Source organism: Ursus americanus, chromosome 3 (genome assembly GCF_024610735.1).
Source record: "Ursus americanus isolate L20-20 chromosome 3, mUrsAme1.1.p, whole genome shotgun sequence".
In the NCBI taxonomy this organism is placed as follows: domain Eukaryota; kingdom Metazoa; phylum Chordata; class Mammalia; order Carnivora; family Ursidae; genus Ursus; species Ursus americanus.
The window spans coordinates 23163469-23182163 of NC_142129.1; the positions used below are offsets into that span (position 1 = coordinate 23163469).

At 47.3% G+C, this 18695-nt stretch overlaps 1 protein-coding gene across 1 annotated transcript; it reads right to left on the minus strand.

The window, feature by feature from the left end:
* Window positions 1-26: 26 nt before the first annotated feature.
* Window positions 27-17943, minus strand: GARIN1B (golgi associated RAB2 interactor 1B). Its single transcript, XM_045792697.2, has 7 exons — window positions 17629-17943; window positions 16076-16260; window positions 14757-15013; window positions 11823-11940; window positions 9017-9060; window positions 6909-7078; window positions 27-6131 (listed from the first exon to the last, which is right to left on the minus strand). Exons 1-6 carry the CDS (start codon window positions 17875-17877, stop codon window positions 6909-6911), a joined length of 1023 nt encoding a protein of 340 aa, XP_045648653.1. The 5' UTR covers window positions 17878-17943; the 3' UTR covers window positions 27-6131.
* Between the last annotated feature and the right edge of the window lie 752 nt (window positions 17944-18695).

Here is an 18695-nt window from a genome sequence, read left to right on the forward strand (position 1 = left end):
TATTTATTTATTTATGAAAGAGAGGAAGCACAAGCAGGCAGAGGGGCAGAGGGAGAGGAAGAAAGAGACTCACTGCTGAGCAGGGAGCCGGATGCGGGGCTCGACTCCAGGACCCTGGGATCATGACCTTAGCGGAAGGCAGACCCTTGACTGAGCCACCCAGGCGCCCCTGCCTTATTCATCTTTTTATCTAAGGCTCTGGCCTTGTGGTCCAGCTCAGAGTAAATGCTCAATAATGTTAAGTGAACTGAATGGGTGGAGCCCATTGCATGTCCCTGATTTAAGAGGAATACAGGAAATTTTTTCACTTATTCAAATTCATGTCATGAAATTCAAACAAACACTGAATGAGTACTAGTATGTTTGCAACACAAATGGAACTTAAACCTAGTATGTTCTTAGCACATACAGCCTCATACTTTAACATCCAATTGAAACAAGTAGTATGCTGATGAAAGCTTTAAATACAAAGCAAGTTAACTTTTAAGCGCTCAAGTGAGAGATTGACAACCAATGCTTTGGGAATTCAGACAAAGGAGTGACAGTGACCCTTGGTGCTAACCAGAAGGGTCTTCCTAAGAAGGTGTGAATCAGACTGGACTAAGGAATTTCTGAATGCAACTATTCAACAACAGCAGTAACAGAAACAAGAGCAAGTGGGGGACAGAGAGGTGAAGGTAAATTCTTAGGCCAGGTAGGGGGTGAGGGAGGTATAAAAGGTGGGGGGGGGATGCTGAAGAAAAAGCACAGATGTAAGTTTCTCTAAGTAATACAAAGTCTTAATCTGAGGAGCCTGAGCTGAAGGCAGTGGGAATTGTGGGTCCTCTCAAGTTTTTTAAACTTGTGCCTATGTGGGAGATAGAATGAGATTGAAAGTGGAAAGTGGTTCTTTCTAGGAGGAACATTTCCTAATAGGGATTAACTATGGAATAGACTGCATCAGGAAGTATTTTAAAAACTTTTAAGAAATGCCTCCTTGAAGTCAAGCACTCACTGTGCCAGGTGCTGGTAAACCCACAAGGAATAGGACATGGTCTCAGCCCTCAAGGATCTGCGGCCTAGTGGGAGAGCCACCCAACTTGGAAGTGTCCTAGAGGAAGCTAGATGAGGTAGTGGGACTCTGCAAGAGATGGGGCCCTCCAACCCTGAGATTCCCTGTAGATAAGGGCTTGGCCTAGGCAGAGCAAGGAAAATGGAAAAAATTCTTATATACAAAAGAAATTTTTAAAGTGGAAATAACAAGTCCTGGACTTAGTGACTGCTTAGATGAAATGAAGGAGCACTCAAAAATTTAAAGTTTTAATCCTAGGAAACTGGGAGAATGAACTAAATGGGTGTAAGAAAAGGGAAATTAGTTGAGTTCAAGACATGGAAAGTCTAAGATGATGGCAGAATATCTAAGAAGAGCCAACAGGGGTTCCTGGGTGGCTCAGTCGGTTAAGTGTCTGCCTTCGGCTCAGGTTATGATCTCAGGGTCCTGGGATGGAGCCCGGCGTGGGGCTTCCTGCTCAGTGGGTAACCTGCTTGTCCCTCTCCCTCTGCCCCTCCCCCCTGCTCATGCATTCTTTCTCTCTTTCTCAAATAAATAAACAAAACCTTAAAAAAAATAAAAATAAAAGGAATCAATAGGCTGGAGGAGATACTTAGAAGGATCATTGGCCAGGAGGCAACTGAGGGAGCCATGAGAACAAATAAGCTTTCTGAGGAGAGAAAACCACATTAAGCCTCAAGGGAGCCCTGGAGTTAGAAAGTAGGTGGAGGAGGAAGAGAACTTGAAGGGTGACACACATAAGAAGTGTCACCTTAGCTGCCCCCAAAGCCCACGAGTCCTGGATTCTGTCTCTCAGAGAAGTACTGAAGTACTGTTTATGGCAAGCATGACGTCAACCTCAAAAGGCTGATGTTCTTCAAGCATTCCCTACTCTTCCCATATGATGCTACTGAACATTTACTCCACAAAGAAATGTATTGTTTCCCATGTGCCAGACACTGTTCTAGGCATTGGGGATATACCAATGAACAAAACAGACCAAACTCTCTCATGGTGCTTATATTCTGGTATGTAGCCAATAGTCCAGTTAAAAAAGCAAAACATATAGAATGGGAAGTAATGATAGGTACCAAGGAATAAAATAAGGCAGGGAAGGAGAAAAGAGAGTGCTGGGACTATCCAGAGTGATGTTGCAATCTTAGAGTGGCCAGGGAAGGCTCATGAAGAGGATGACATGTAAGTGAACATCTGAAGCGGGTGAAGAACATTCCAGGAAAAGGAAACAGCAAGAGGAAAGGCCCTGACCTGAAGTATGCTTGGAGTGTTGGAGAAGCAGCAGGGAGCCAGTGTGGCTGGACTGAGGTAATTGAGGAGAGTAGAGAAAATGAGGTCAGAGAGGAGGGAGCAGAGATGCGGGCGAGGAGCAGAGGAACACCATGTAGGACCTTTAGGCTATTATAAGGACTTTCGCTTCTACTCTGACTGAGAAGGCATGGAAGAGCCTGGCTGTTTACCAGATGGTTTCCTCTTCCTTCTGTGGACACAGCTAGACTATACTGTGGATGGGTAGCTGAGCTCTGAGCAAAGGAAAAGTAGCAGAAATGATGTCTAACACTTCCAGTATTTGCCTTACAAACCTGCCATGGGCCATTCTCCAAGCTCTCTCGAGATCTTTCTGTGGCAGCCCTAGAAGCCATGTAATGCAGATGGCACATCACAAGATGGAAGGAGCCCAGGTTCTTGCTAAAAAACTGCTCACTGAACAGGACTTTTTCTGAGTGAGAAATGAATTTCTATTGGTTATTTTATGCCACTGATATATGGGGAGTTCTCTCTTTCAGAGCTAGCATTACCTTAACTACTACGGATGGGAAGACATTGGAAGGTTTTGAGTGGAAAAGTGATGTGATCTAACATTTTAAAAGGGTTATGTGTGACCGGAGAGGGTGAGATGAGAAACAAGCCCCCATTTAGGCGGCTTTCGCAATAATCCGGGTGATGACGGTGAAGACGATGGCTTGGTCCAGGGTGGTAGCAGTGGAAACAGTGAGAAGTGTCGAATCCCGCCTATATTTTGAAAGTAGTTTAAAAGGATTTCCTGATGGGTTGGAAATGGGGTGGAGAGAAAGAGAGGATTCAAGGATGACTCCAAAGTTTTGAGAAAGTAGAAAAATGGAGCTGCCATGTGCTAGGATAGAGAAGACCCTGGGAGGAGCAAGTCTTGAGGGATCAAATTGAAAGGTTAGTATTGGACATGTTGAGATGCCTATTAGATATTCAAATAGAAACATCAAGTAGGCAGTTGGATATGTGTCTGTGGAGTTCACAGTGTTCTGGACTAGAGGTATAAATTCGGGAGTAATCGGTTTATGTGTGATGTGCAGCCATGAGTTTTGATTTGGAGGTGGTAGAAGGTGTTGATGAGAATAAATCAGCAAACGAAACGGAGAAAAAAAGTCAGTGAAGTAGGAGAGCCAGGAGACTGTAGTGTTCTAGAAGCCAAGTGAAGAAAGCATTTCAAGAAGAAAGGAGTAGTCCCATACGTCACATGCTGGTAACAGTGACAGGACGATGGATTAGCCATTGGCTTGAGCAACGTGGAGATCAAGTGTGGTGGGTAGTGGGTGCCAAAACCTACCAGAGTGTTCAGGAGAGAACGGGAAACAAGAAATTGGAAACCCTTTCAAGGAGTTTACTTTGAAGGGGTGGAGAAAATTGGAGCAGAGGGGTAGCGCGGCCAAGAGAAGTTTTGTTTTATTTTCTATTTTTTCTTCTATTTCTTCTTTTCTATTTATTCTTCTATTTTTAAATGGAAGAAATAACAATATGTTTAGGAGAAATATCAGTTTGTTGCTGATGGGAAGGATCTAGGAGTGAGGATAAAATTGATGCAGGAAAAAGGGAGAATTACTGGAGCAATGTCCTCGAGTAGAAGAGATGGGATGGGATCTTCTACAAAAGGGGACGAGTTGGACTTTGCTTTGAACTGATACAGTTCTTCCATAGTAACAAGGAAAGAAACTAGATCTATGGGTCTGGTTCCAGGTAGGTGGTGGACATGGTGGAGAGACCCTGGAGTTCTCTTTCAATTGCTATGATGTTCTCAGTGAAAAAGGAAGCTGGGTCATCAAGGGGCACGAGGGGTTTGAGGCAAGAGAAGGTGTGAACTAGCCATTCGGCAGAGAAAACAGATGAGGGGAGCACAGTATGATCTCCAGGCAACATTGAGGACCCTCCTGAGACTCGAGATTATGACTTTGAGGTAATACTGGTTAGTATAGCACATGGTTTTCTCCAGGCAAGTTTAGCAGCATGATGTAGGCATGGAGTTGGTGGAGAGTTGAACTTAGCCAAGCAAACAGATTCAAGTGGAAGAGTCACAAAGGTGTTGAGGGTGCGTGCAAGGGAATGGTAATAATAATGACTGATCGTGGAATCTAGGCTGAAGGGGAAGAAATGAGGACGTGAGGAGAGTGAGGGACAGTGAAAACCCAGAAGAAGCAATAGATTGTGGGATTAGTGGGTCGAAGGATTACTGGACTCGGGGAAAGACAGGCGGTGGTAGAGCTGGAGAGTGTGAGTAATGGGGTGGGGTGCAGTTATTAACGACAAACTCTAGGATAAAATCACAGGAGTCACTGGCTGATGAGGGTAGTGGGCAGGATTACTGGGCTGCGGCAGTTCAAGGAACAGCGAACAGGGCATGGAAAGGATCATTTAGGTGGATATTGAAATCACCAACAATTAGGACAAAACTTATCCTCAGAAAGAGTGATGGTGATCCAGGAGCTTACTTTTTAGTCCTCCAACCCTTTCAATTGCTCCAGTGAAGGCAAAGACCCTCGTAGGATATCTTAAATCAGAGCAAGACATCTAAAAAAGCTTTCCAATTGGAAAGTTGGTTGAAATACTCAGTCTATTTTTTCTACTGAATGTGAAATACTGTGCATTTTAAACAAAGTGGCCAGTCCACGAGCCATGTGATAGACACTCCTTGGTGAGTGCCTTGATCTATAATCCGTGAACCTCTGATTTTATCTTTACTTTGAGCCTGGAACCTCTGACATACCTATGTTTTGAGGCTGTGCCTGCTCTCTGTGGAGTCATTGGTTTCGTAAGCACTAACAAGGCGTGTCAACATTTAAAGGGGGTGTCATAGCCCAAAGAAATTGAGCCAGTGTCCATAGGACTGAGACAACAGCCAACTTAGAAAGTTGGACCACAAAAGAGAAAGGCCCCCTACCTCACACACCTTGTCTTAACACTGCCCCCTGCAGGAATCTTTCTGCAGCCTCTCACCCAAACCTTCATTTGAAACACCAGGGCCAGGCTAGCAAGTCCAAGTTAGGCAATGTGCTAAGGAAGAAGGTGCAAAGCTTGAATCAAAAGAGGGACTAGCAACAACAACAACAACAACAACAACAACAACAACAACAACAACTACAACAAAAACTGGCAAAAAAGGAAACTTCAGGAGAGACCCTTGGCTGGAATTAGTTTCCGGCCCCTCATAGTTCACCAGAATCACTGGCACAGAGAAGAAAACACATTTGTTTGGGTATATGGCCTTACTTTCAAGTTTTAAATTAGATAAATAGAAGCTTCGTGAGGCATTTCTCAGTGGTGTATTTCTTCTCTTGTCCTCTTCAGCTTCTCATTCAGGTCCCTTCTCTTTTCTTCTGTTACCACCTCTCTGTGAGATCTCTCCTCTTCTGATTTCCTCCCTCCACCTCCTCTTCACCGCCATTTTGCTCTCTTCCACCTCTCCGCTGGTCCTGCTTCCCTTTCCTTCCTTCTCTCCATCTCTTGGCTGTGGCCCTTCTGAGAGTACATCTTCTTGTGCCCGCCCTGGTGGTGGTAACGGAGGCAAGGTGTGATGGGTGGTGGTGCGGACCTGGAGTTTACGTAGTGGAGTGATGATGGTGGAATAATGCTTCTTACCCAGAGCCATGCTCCCAAATGGTTCTCCAAGGAAAGGCTATGCTATCAGCATGAGATGATTCTATTTTTTCCTTAGTTGTAGATTTCTCCTCCCCCACATCCAGACTAAGTCCCTCAGAAAGCTGAATGCTGCAGAGTGGCGTTGGTGAGGGTTGCATAGATTGTCCCCAGCGCAAAAGGGTGGTTCAAACAGAATTTCCTGTTAGCGTAGGAGAGAAAAGTGTCCAATGAGATATAGCTTGCCTAAAAAGCTTTTCTGTGGACACATAGATTCTTAAGGTAATTTTTAAATTGTCAACTATTAATAACAGGTATCTTGTAAGAGGTAGTGGTTTATTAACATTATTTGACGAGAATACACAAACCACTCCAACCTTCTTTAGGGATCTCTCTCTGGTCAGACAGAGGCACATAGGAAGTACTTAATGCATATTTGCCAAATGAATATATAGATGTGTGGATGAGCCTTTGGCACATGGAAAGATAAGGGCTGGGCTCCAAAAAAGTATCACCCCCACCCCACACTTTCTGGCCTAGTCCATTTTCACTCTTTGCAACAGAAGGTCGGGGCTCCCCAAGAGCTCTGGAAAGGCAAAGGGAGAGCCAGCTTCCCACTCCCTCAAAGAGTCCAGAGGCACTCAGCGGAGGTGGCAGACCCTCCCACACGGCAGGGAGAAAGCAGGTCTAGCCAAAACAGTGTTGTCTGGGTCTCTATCCCTTTAGGGCCACTGGCAAGAACTCCCAGACGCCTCTAGCGGCTCTGGAGCTGCCACATTTAGGGTTTCACTCAACCCAGTTGGAGGTAGAGAAGAATAGGGCGGGAACAAAGAGAATTTAGGTGGCCTTGGCTGGCACCCCCCACTCCCACCCACAGCCTCCTGGAATCACCCCCAGGACCCTAGGATCTGAACCCAGGCCTGAGACTGAACGCCAGGGCTGTCCCATGAAGGCGGTCAGATTATTCCCATCACAGTACCTATATGAGTGGAGCCAGCTGTGGCCCAGTGGAGGCTGCCAGGGTGCTGAGGAGTGAAAGGGGCTGCGGCCCAGAAGGGTTCTCTCTTTCCCACTCTCCGTAAGTGAGCGAATCTCTCCAACTGAGGTCGCGGGTGCAAGGGATGCCGTCTTCGCTGCGAGTATCCTTCTCTAGGGCAGAAAGGGAATGCATTTGTTTGTAACTTTAATTCACAGAGCGGTCTCACAGGTCATGGCCAACACTGTGGGTGCTTACTGTGAGCCAGGCATGGTTCCAAACAATCACATGCCTTAATGCTCTTTTAATCCTCACAAGGAGCCTGAGAGGTCCGTGCTGCTGTAGTCCCCATTTTACTAGGATTCTGAGGCCCAGCGAGGTTAAGTCACTTACCCGTGGTCACCTAATGAGGAGTCAGAGCCAGAATTCAAAGCCAGGCAGTTGGGCAATAGAGCCCATGTTTTAACCATTATAACGTTTGAACTATTATAACGTTTGCAGTGCCAGTAAAAGGAGAGAACCAGCATGACTTGGAGAGGATCACTGAGTGAATTTCCCGAGCAAATTCAGCTAGCTGAACTGGCCATGGCCTAGAACCCAGATGGCCTTAAGCCAGGGTCTGTTCTTGGTCCATTTGGCTTCAGCTACTCAAAAGGTGGCTTGCAGCCCAACAGCTTTGGCATTACCTGGGAGCATGTTAGAAACGCACAATCTTGGATGTATCCAGACCAACGGACTCAAAATCTCCATTTTAACAAGATCCGCAGGGGACTGCTTGCACATTATGGTTTGGAAAGCACTGTGATAGGCCACGCTACCCACTGGTGGGGGAGCTGAAAGGTTCAGCCACACAGGTAAGCCTTGGGACACTGGTTTTTCCAAAAGTCGCTCTCTCTTCCTTTTCATCCAGAAGTTCCCAGAGGCTGGGGTATAACTGTCCTTCCAAACTCAAAGGGTACACTCAATGGACGGAAGAGGAAAAAACGGTTCCTTCAGTTCCAAGGAAAGTGAAGGGTCCTGAGGACATTCATTGACATCAGCCTCAGGACAGCTTGGGCGTGGTGGTTCCCATGACACCACGTACCTTGTGACTCTGAAATTCCAGCTGTTTTCTCAAGTCCTAGAAATTAGTGTGACTTATTCTTTCTGTCTCCTTCAACCATAATCTCATGGGGTATGTTCTGAGTATGTGTGTGATTGAATGTATGTGTGAAAACATGAATGCCTCATCACTGTCTTATCGGTCACGTGACATGAGAAAGCATTCTCAGGCTTGGGAAAACATGGGCCAGGCTCAGCTCTACTCACCATTTAGAACAGGGGCTGAATGACCTGGCAGCCTCTAGGCTGAATTTGGCCCGCGGGTATGTTTTGTTTGCCCACTGAGTATCAGCCGAGACTATGTTTTAGTTTTTATGTGGCAGGGTGTACGTCACATAAAAATCCAGATTTTTGGCTTTTGTTGAGAAATCGGAGTACCCTGCTAACTTGAGTGTGGTGGCCAAGAGCCTAGAGAAACTCAAACTGAGGTATGGAAGGACAACAGAGATACTCAGCTCAGACCCCGGGCCTTCCCGAACAGCCTCCTGGGGGGCGTGAGGGACCCCTGTGTTTGTGCTCCTGAGGTACCCCAGGCATGAGCTGTGAACGTTGCCTAGAAAAAGAGATTTTGCGATTTTAGGATCTCCCCATCTGACTCTACCAAATGATAAACCCTCTCGAGGGGGTAGTGTGTCCTTCTTCATTGTGACTCCAAAGCCTTCGAGTGTGTTGGGCACTTACCGAGTGCTCACGGCATGTTCTGGAAAGAGTAAATGAATGAATGAACTAGTGGAAGACTACTGTAGCCGGCCAGGCATGCGGTGATAAGGTGGATTAGGGAAGAATCTGTGGGAGTAGAACTGAAGAATATCAGAAACATTTCAAAGAAAGAAATCGGCAAGACTTGCCAACTTGAGTATGGTGGCCAAGAGCCTAGAGAAACTCAAACTGAGGTATGGAAGGACAACACAGATACGGGAAAGCTGGCATGGGGAGCTGGAGGGGGACGTATTCCTACATCTGTGCGGCAGAAAGTTCTCCAAGACGTGGGTGCCCGTGCCCTCCATTACCTGAGCTGCCCCTTTTGGTCTGTGTCTTTTTGCTGCTCCTGGAACTCCAGCCATTTCAGGATCAAGGAAATGAAGGTCAAAAGGAAAAGAACAGAGCATGAAATTCTCATTTCAAATCTTGTTTCTAGTTATATTTTTCTTGATGCAAAAGCTTTAGAGGCAGATATAAATATGAAAAAGGCCAGCTGTGGCTACACTGGGTGGGCGTGCCGCATATTAAAGCACCAGAAGAGAAACTGGGGCGGGGGGAGCAGAGCCCATGCTGCTGCTTTTGCTGAGGAAGAGTGGGTGTGACTCCATCTGTTTGGTCCTTTGTCTCAGCCTTTTATTTTATTTGCTGTAAGTTGCTTGTTGTTGCCACTGTGCGAAAACTGATATAATTGCAACCAGACTAGAACCTGCCTGAATGAGGAGAGAAACCATCACTCAGGGCTTCGTTCTGGGAAATTAAAGAGAAGAAACCAAATGTCTGTACCAAGCAATTACTGAGACAACAGTGAAGCAACAATTCATTTCTCCCTATTTCTCACAGCCCTCTGATCCATTTGGGACATGACAGCCCAGATTAGGTTGCCCCAGCCTACTGGCTGGCCTCTCCACACCTAGGCTCCCTCCCTTCAAATCAACTGTCACCGAAACAGCCAGCCTGACCTTTCCAGAATGTAGATTGGATCACGTCACTTCCCAGTGTAAAATGAGGCTAAGGCTCGCACTCCGCTAACGTCTTAATTCATTCCCGTGGCTCCCCAGGCCCTGGCTCAGCCCTGCCCACTTCTCCTTCCGTCCTCCCAACACCACCATTTCCCCACTGGCCTTCCCTCCCTTTTTCTAAACTCACCAAGTCTCTTCCTCAGGATGAAACCTCATTTGTTCCCTCAACCTTTACAGCTTTCTTCACCCTGCATCTGGTTAGAGCCTATTTCTCCTTCTGGTCTTAGTCTCCTCTGACCCTCCAGAAATATTAAAAGCTGCCTGTGCCAGAGATTACCAACAGGCCTCCAGTCTCCCTTCTTCCCTGCTCCCTCGTAGGCAGAGCATCTAATTGTGCATTGGGCACATGGCTATGCACAATGATGAGTGCATTTCCCAGCTCCCTTGTAGCTGGTCGTGGCCAGGTGACTGAATGGTGGCCATGAATATAAACAGAAGCTATCCTTCTAACAGTAATAAAAAAAAAAAAATCCACGATTTAAGATTTTGAGATGGTCAATAAGTTGCTTCAATATCTCTTGCTCTATTAGAGTCCAGGGGTCTCCAGCTCAGCAATGTGACATCTTACCCAGAAATTTCTTAACTACAAATCTCTGATACACACACACACACACACACACACACACACACACACGGAGTGACAACCTCCAGTGTAAACTCTTAGGCAATGGGCAACTAACAAGTATTTTTCTTGTGTGAATACTTTTCTACTTCCAGCTCACGTTTGAATTAATAATACAAGTTAATATTTGTTGAGGATTTCCTTACGTCTGCCTCTAAATCCGCCGAGGAGCATGCCAAGTACTAATGTGTATGAGCTCATTTAATCTTACAATATCTGGATGAGGTTGGCATTACCATGACTTCCATTTTGCAGATCTGAACACTTATGACTAGAAAAGTGAAGCAATGTGCCCAAGGGCTTATGGTCAGAACAGTGACGTGGGCCCAGGGCTGTGTGAGCTCTGAACCACTATTAAGAGATCGCCCCCTCCAACTCTACTGGTTTAATACCAGCACTGGGGAAAAGCCTTTCTTCTTTTCCTTTCCTTTTTTTTTTTTTTTTAAAGATTTTATTTATTTATTTGACAGAGATAGAGGCAGCCAGCAAGAGAGGGAACACAAGCAGGGGGAGTGGGAGAGGAAGAAGCAGGCTCATAGCAGAGGAGCCTGATGTGGGGCTCGATCCCATAATGCCGGGATCACGCCCTGAGCCGAAGGCAGACGCTTAACGACTGTGCCACCGAGGCGCCCCTCTTTTTTCCTTTTCTTTTTTTTTCTTTCTTTTCCTTCCTCCCTCCCTCCCTTTCTTTCTTTCTTTCTTTCTTTCTTTCTTTCTTTCTTTCTTTCTTTCTTTCTTTCTTTCTTTCTTTCTTTCTTCTGTCTGCGTTGCTGGTCCCTATTGTGGCAAAAACCTTCTTCTTTCTAACACCTGTTTTTTCTCTTCCGGTGACACTTACTAACTTATTTCTGTCCTCCCTTTTCTTTTAAACCATAAATCAAGAATGCCAGGACCCCGATTCCCACATTATCTTTGCGCTCTGGTCGTGGTGCCCTGTGGTCTAAGTGCTCTCAATGCCTGTCAACCCGAAGTCATCTGCACATACGGGGACATTTTCTCAGGCATGGTGAAGATGGACCTGTACAATGGAGCTTTCCAGAACATTTATACATTTAGACAGCTATCGCAGAAGCTACCTGAAGTCCGAGCAGAGGCCAGGTGAATAGGTAAATGAACTCAATGAGTAGACAACGTTTTATAGTTATTTCTCTGTAAGAACTAGGAACAGGATTAGAAATTAGGTTTCCTTTCCCACCTGTGCTACTAACTTATTCTTATCGAAGAGTTACTTTTGATTTCTTATAGCATTCCACCTCTGGAGTCAAGCCCAGCGTGCTTGCTGCGTGGAGGAGGCTAAGGCAAAGGGAACCGGGGAGGCTGCTCGGAGTGGAGCATAAAACCTGGAGACTGAGTGGCAGCCTTTCATGCTCCCCCCTCTGCACCTTTTCCAAGTGACTTGCTTTCTGGATCTTATGGGCCAGACCATCTGGGCTGCAGCAGGGACGTCAGGCTGGCCTGATTTAAGGCATGTACCTGAACGCGTTGTGCTGGTGCAAGTCGGCAAAAATCTGAGAGAGCGCCTCACTCTCCCCCTTGGCCATCAGCTGCATGAGGCTCTCGCTGGGCTGGGAGGCTTGCAGTTTCTTCTGTACTGACTAGATGGAGAAAAACAAGCAAAGCCAGGTGGTTAAGGCCCTAGGGTCTCTGCGTTTTCCTAATCACGGTCCAGACCTGAAAATGCTGAAACTCGAACTGTTCCTCTGGGCTGCCGTGTCAGCTGCTCAGAGAGGCCATTCTGAGGCCATATCTGTTTTGGTTTTTTTTAAAAGATTTTATTTATTTATTCGACAGAGATAGAGACAGCCAGCAAGAGAGGGGACACAAGCAGGGGGAGTGGGAGAAGAAGAAGCAGGCTTATAGCGGAGGAGCCTGATGTGGGGCTCGATCCCATAACGCCGGGATCACGCCCTGAGCCAAAGGCAGATGCTTAACCGCTATGCCACCCAGGCGCCCCCATATCTGTTTGTTTATAGCCCCTGTATTGTTATAAATATCCCTTAGCGCCTAAAAGATAATACTGTCATTGAAAACTTGAGAAATAATTTAGTAGATAATCTATTCTTATTAACATACCTTCATATGTTCCTGAATAGCTTATTCCTATAAAGTTTAATAAAGCTTCTGCTACTTGGTTTTATATTTAAATGTAGGGGGATGGGGCGCCTGGGTGGCTCAGTCGTTAAGGGTCTGCCTTCGGCTCTGGTCATGATCCCAGCGTCCTGGGATGGAGCCCCACATCGGGCTTCCTGCTTGGCGAGGAGCCTGCTTCTCCCTCTCCAACTCCCCCTGCTTGTGCTCCCTCTCTCACTGTCTCTCGCTGTCAAATAAATAAATAAAATCTTAAAAAAAAAATACATGTAGGGGGATCAAATATCTGTTGTAGGAATTTAATAGATCCTTAAAAAAATTAATTTCTCGGGGCTCCTGGGTGGCTTAGTCAGTTGAGTGTCTGCCTTCAGTTCAGGTCATGATCCCAGGGTCCTGGGATTGAGCCCCACGTCGGTCTCCCTGCTCAGTGGGGAGTTTGCTTCTCCCTCTCCCTCTGCCCCTCATGCTGGCTATCTCTCTCTCTCTCTCTCAAATAAGTAAATAGTATCTTTAAAAAAATTTAATCTCCCTAAGAAAAATCCTGTATTGAGCTGCTTTTTACAGTTGGGTAAAATTGTTTCCTTTCCTGTTGCCTGTGATACCCCCATAGGTACTCCAACTGTGCATGCAGCTCATATTCATTCATTCACTAATTCATTCATTCATTCATTCATTCATTCATTCATTCATTCATTCACTGTTTATTGAATGTCAGCTATGTACCAGGCACTAGGGATATAATAGCTAAGAAGATGGGGGAAACCCCCTGCCTTCATGGAGTTTACTTTACAGCTCAAATTGGTCTGATGTCACATCTTAAGGCCTGGGGCAAAAATGCCCAGGTGAATTCTATCAAACATTTAAAGACGTGGTAATACCAATTCTTCAGAAACTCAGAAAACAGAGGAGGAGGGAACACTTCCCATTTCAGTCAATGAGGCTAGTACTACTACTCCAAGACCAAAGCCAGAATACCACAAAGATTTCTGAAGAAAACTACAGGCCAATATCACTAATGAACATAGACGCAAAGCTCCTTAACAAAATGCTAACAAACTGAATCCAGTAACATATAGAAAGGATTATATATGCCATGACCGGGTGGAATTTTTATTGCAGAAACACAAGTTCAGTGAAGATATGGAGAAACTGAAACCCTCATGCATTGCCGATGGGAATGTAAAATGGTGTAGCCACTTTGGAAAATAGTTTCTCAGTTTCTTTAAAAGTTAAATCTAGGGGCTCCCGGGTGGCTCAGTTGGTTCAGCATCTGCCTTTGGTTCAGGTCATGATCCCAGGGTCCTGGGATCAAGTCCTTTTTTTTTTTTTTTTAAGATTTTTTTTTTTTTTAAGATTTTATTTATTCATTTGACAGAGAGAGAGAGAGACAGCCAGCGAGAGAGGGAACACAAGCAGGGGGAGAGGGAGAGGAAGAAGCAGGCTCCCAGCGGAGGAGCCTGATGTGAGGCTCCATCCCGGGACCCTGGGATCACGCCCTGAGCCAAAGGCAGACGCTTAACGACTGCGCCACCCAGGTGCCCCTGGGATCAAGTCCCGCATCAGGCTCCCTGCTCAGGGGGGGCCTGCTCCTCCCTCTGCGTCTGCTGCTCCCCCTGCTTGTGCTCTCTCTCTCTCTCTCTGTGTCAAGTAAATAAATAAAACCTTTAAAAAATTTTAAAAATAAAAGTTAAATCGAAACTTACTCTATGACCCAGCCATTACATTCCTTGGAATCTACCCAAGACAAATGAAACATACATCTATGCAAAAAACTTGTACACAAGTGTTCATATCAGCATTATTCATAACAGTCAAAAACTGGAAACAACCCAAATGTCCAACTGGTGAATGGACAAATGAAATGTGGTATATCTATACAAAGGGATGCTAGTCAGCAATGAAAAGGAATATGGAGTGACTCTGCCAGAGATGAGCCTGAAAAGCATTGTATGTTGTAGATTTCGTTTATATGAAATGTCTAAGAAATATGAACGTAGAGAGACTGAACACAGATCAACGGCTGCCTAGGGCAGGAAACAGGGACATCTGAATGACTGCCAACGGGCACAGGGGAATTTTTAGGGCGATGGAAGTGTTCTAAAACTGGATAGTGGGGGTGGCTGCCCAACTCTATAGTCACTGAGAATGCTGAGCTGTATACTGGAAAGGGCTGGGTTTTATGGTTGTAAATTATACCTCAAGAAAGCGGATTAGCAAAGGCCTAAGGCAGGGATCACCTTCCCGGGGTGCTCACATACCCTCTCACCTAAGCTCCACAGTTCAGCTCTGGCCTTTGCTGGAGGTGGCAATGGTGCCCACTTACGTCAGAGTCTCCCGAGGGGCTGCAGCTGTTCTTGGGTACCAGACAGTGAGTGACAAGAATCCTAGGGTCCTTGGTGGTGATGGACAGGCCCTTATGCAGAATTTGAACCAGCCGGATCCAGAAGTGGAAGACAGTCTCAGGATGGTCAGGGTGGAGCCGTAGGTAGTAGATCTTCTCGGTGACTGTCCTCAGCCGCAAGATGCGTTGGAGCCGGTCACAGACCTGGAGCTCCACAAACTTCAGTGGGAGGATCCTGAAGCCACAAGGGGAGACACACCGTGGCAACCCTATGGCTTCTGATCCAACCCTATCTTCATTAATATGAGGAGTCTCTCCTACAGGACTGAGGCTTTTGGGGGTAGGAGAGAGAATGCTTAGCACTGTGGTGCTCAAACTTTGGGGAAACCAGATTCACCTGGGGAGCTTGTTTACAATGCAGACACCTGAAGATATCCCTTAAAACTCAGATTTGGTAGGTCTGGGGTGTTGCCCTGAAATCTGCCCTGACTCCCATGCTGCTGTTCCCTGGGATCCTGCTTGAGAGGAGTAAGGTGGCTGAGGTCATAGGGGGTTTCAGTTTCCTTCTCTGCCACAGAGTGGCATTGGCCAGCTTGTCTGTTCGTGGACCCCAGTGCTCTCACTACTCTTGCCAAAGGGGCTAAAGCTCAAGGAACCGGACTGCACTTTCTACAGGTATATCCAGAACATAGAGGCGACGTTTATCACCGAGCCGGCATGGATTCCCGGGAATCTCTAGAGATTCCTGAGATATCCTACAGATTACTTGAAGAGGTTCAAACATCCAAAAGGGCTGTTCCATCCCAGAGGAGTCTGAGGTCCCTGTTACAGTTCTAAGTGAGACTTACTTCCACTCATTTTCCCAGTAGGAAAACTGAGGTGCGGCAAATAGCTCGAGACTCACCAATTATTTGAGTCATTTGGATACCAAAGACTAGACCCCGTGTCTCACAATCAGTGCTCCATTTGCTGGACCTCACTGCTTCCTCGCCCCTCGGCCCAAGGCAGGGAGATTTCCTATGGACTCAGTGGGGTGAGAGCAGCAGGAAGGAAAGTGGGCATGTTGACTGGCTTCTCGCTGCTGACCGCATAACACTTCCCTTTGCGCCCCCCCCCCAACCTTGGCCTTAATGCTTCTAGTGTGCCCCTCTGTCTTGGGCTACTGTTGTCTAAAAAAATAATGTCACTGCCAGTGACTTCTCTGTTTCTCCCTACTTTGAGTTGAGTCACAAAGCAGCCTCTGCTTTGGGTCCACCCCTCACCCTACTGGTCCTCTGTTCCCATCTGTATTGCTTACCTCTTCAGCTTGATGTTTGGGGCCGTGGATGGTCTGTTCCACGTCTGGCTCTGTCCCTGGTGCCATTTGACACTAGCCATGAGGAGGATATTGGGAAGGGGCAGGCAGGGCACGGAGGAGGTTACCCCAAGGGCCATGGTGTTGGAGGCTTTGTAGATGTCTATCCAGTTCCTGCCCTTTCTGACCTGCAAAGCAGCCCCACGGGCACAGCCTGAGTTTGGCAGAAGCAGCCCAAGTCTGTATTCTAGCAGAGGGTTTCTCAACTTCAGCCCTCTTCATATTTGGGACTGGATAATTGTTAGGGGGAGGGGGCTCTCCCATGCCCTGCAGGATGGTTAGCGGCAGCCTCGGCTCTACCCACTAGATGCTGGTAGCAATCCTTCCCCCCCCCCCGCCCCCCCAACTTGGGACCACAGAAATATCTCCAGAGGTTGCCAAATGCCCCCTGGCGGTGGAGGACGAAATCAACGCTTGTTGAGAACCACTATTTAAACCTATGTTGGTTAAACAACTGTTAAAAGAGTATTTCACCACCTCCTATTAACAATTGCCCACAAGAACCATAACCCAAGAGTTCCCGGACTTGTGTCACATTTCTGTGACTCCTCCTCACGCTGCTTCCTGGCTTTTCTCTGAAAAATTTGTCCTGAGGCCATTCTTTGAGGGGCCCTATTATCCCCTGTACTTTCCCTGAACTGTGAGGTCCCTTGCAGCTCCCGAGGTCTGCTTATTCTGGGTTCCACCTGGCCAGAGGAAAGCAAGCACAGGCAAGGAAACAAAGCTGCACGGAGGGGCCCTGGGGCTCAGTCGGTTAAGCAGCCGACTCTTGATTTCCATTCAGGTCGTGATCTTGGGGTCCTGGGATGGAGCCCCTCATTCCCCAGTCATGGGCTCTGTGCTCAGCGGGGAGTTTGCTTGAGATTCTCTCTCTCACTCTCCCTCAGCTCCTCCCTCTGTGCAGTGGACACGCTCACTCAATCTTTCTCTCTCTCTCTCAAATAAATAAACAAATCTTTTTAAAAAATGCCCTGAGTGCCCGTTGTACTTGGGCCTTTGCTTCCTGTGTGCGTGTAATGACCAGGTTGGTCCAACCCTTTTTATAATAGAGGACACTGGGATTCGGGGCACACAGGTCACTCGCACAATGACACCTCCTGAGGAGAAAGCAGAGACTCTGAACCCTGGTCCCTCTGGGCACCCGGCTCCTGTTCTTCCACCAGTCAGCATTTCTGTGGGCAGCCCATATCACTGCCTCTGTGTTCACTTCTTTGGGCTGACAGCCTGGAGAAGGAAGCACATTCAGGAGTTCGGATACCAGGTCCTCTACTCAGAGCAGAGAACACTTGACCTGTGTCCCCACGATGACAAGTGTCTGCAGACGAAGCCCTGTCTGGGGCTCTGCAAAGTCAGGGTCAGATGCATTCCAGGCCCACTGACTTCTCCTCGCCTCAGTTCTCACTCCACTCCAGTTCCCCAGACAGACTCTCCAGGTCACATCTTGGGAACAGGTTTAGAAGAATCAAGGAGTGCCATTCTGAGCGACCCAAGAGTACCTGGACAAAGTTGCTTTCAAACACCACTGAGTCAGGAAATAGGTTGAATTCCGGAGAATGAAGCATCTGGCAAAGCAGTCCCTCCTCCACACCCAGGCCCACTCCAGGGTTCGGCTCCCCATCCACGGGCAAGAGGCCCCTGACTTCTTCCCAGGCATTCAGGGAAGGGAAGGTTGGAAAAGATCTTGTGACTTTTACTGTCTTCTTTGATTTCCACCGAGTCTTTCTCTGTGGAACTGATGACAACATTTCCGCACATGCTCAGGGGCCTGCTGCAAGTTTGTCCTGGTATCTCTCTCTTCCCTCCTGGCCTTGGGCAGCTGCCCAAGGCCTGGGACCGCCAATCAGCTCACAATGATGAATGGATGACATCATGAAAAAAACCAGGCCAGGCCTGCAGGAAAGGGAAACGCAGAGGAGCCTCCCTTTTCCTCCAGAGGGCTTGTTTCCTCTGATATTCCCCAGCCCGTCAGGAACCCCGGAGACATAGTGCCCCCAGAGCTTGCTGGGAAAGGGGTGAGCCATGCAGGAAGCAAGGAAGGAAGGCTGCTGGGAGGGTATTTTCTTCCCTGCCTTTCAACCCTCCCTTACTCTTAATGCAACCTACCCCGAACAGTTTTAAGGGCTGTTGTCTATTTAAAGCCCAGCCTTTCTGAGCTGTGCATGAGGTGGGAACACACGTGCCCTGGTTTATCTGCAGGAGCCTTTTCCGTTTTGGAAGGGATTGCTGGGCCCTGCTCCGCGCTCTGCTATGCCTGGCTGGTTACTTCTGCAGGCCTATTTCCCTTAGGAGGTCAAACTGAAGCAGGAGTCCAAGTAATTAGTTTCTTACCCAGAGGCTGGCTCTGTGAGGGTGCCAGCCGAGAAGAAGAGAACTGGGATGGGGCAGTTCTGCCAGATCAGCAAGACAGTCCCCCTCTCAGAGTGACAGCATTCCTCATCCTGGAGTCAGAAGAAGCAAGAGCCCAAATCCTGCAGTGGCTAGGTCAAGGGCAAGGAAGGAAGCAGGCCGAGCACTGTTCAAGTCCACCTCGGGGAGAAATTGTACTCTAATTTGGACAAAATTC

Coding starts and splice junctions, on each gene's coding strand:
- GARIN1B (XM_045792697.2), bottom strand. CDS start 17,877: ATGTTGTCATCAGTTCCACAGAGAAAGACTCGGTGGAAATCAAAGAAG. Junction 16,261..17,628: donor TTGAAAGCAACTTTGTCCAG/GTACTCTTGGGT, acceptor GCTGCTTTGCAG/GTCAGAAAGGGCAGGAACTG. Junction 11,941..14,756: donor CTCGGGAGACTCTGACGTAA/GTGGGCACCATT, acceptor CCATCTAGTCAG/TACAGAAGAAACTGCAAGCC.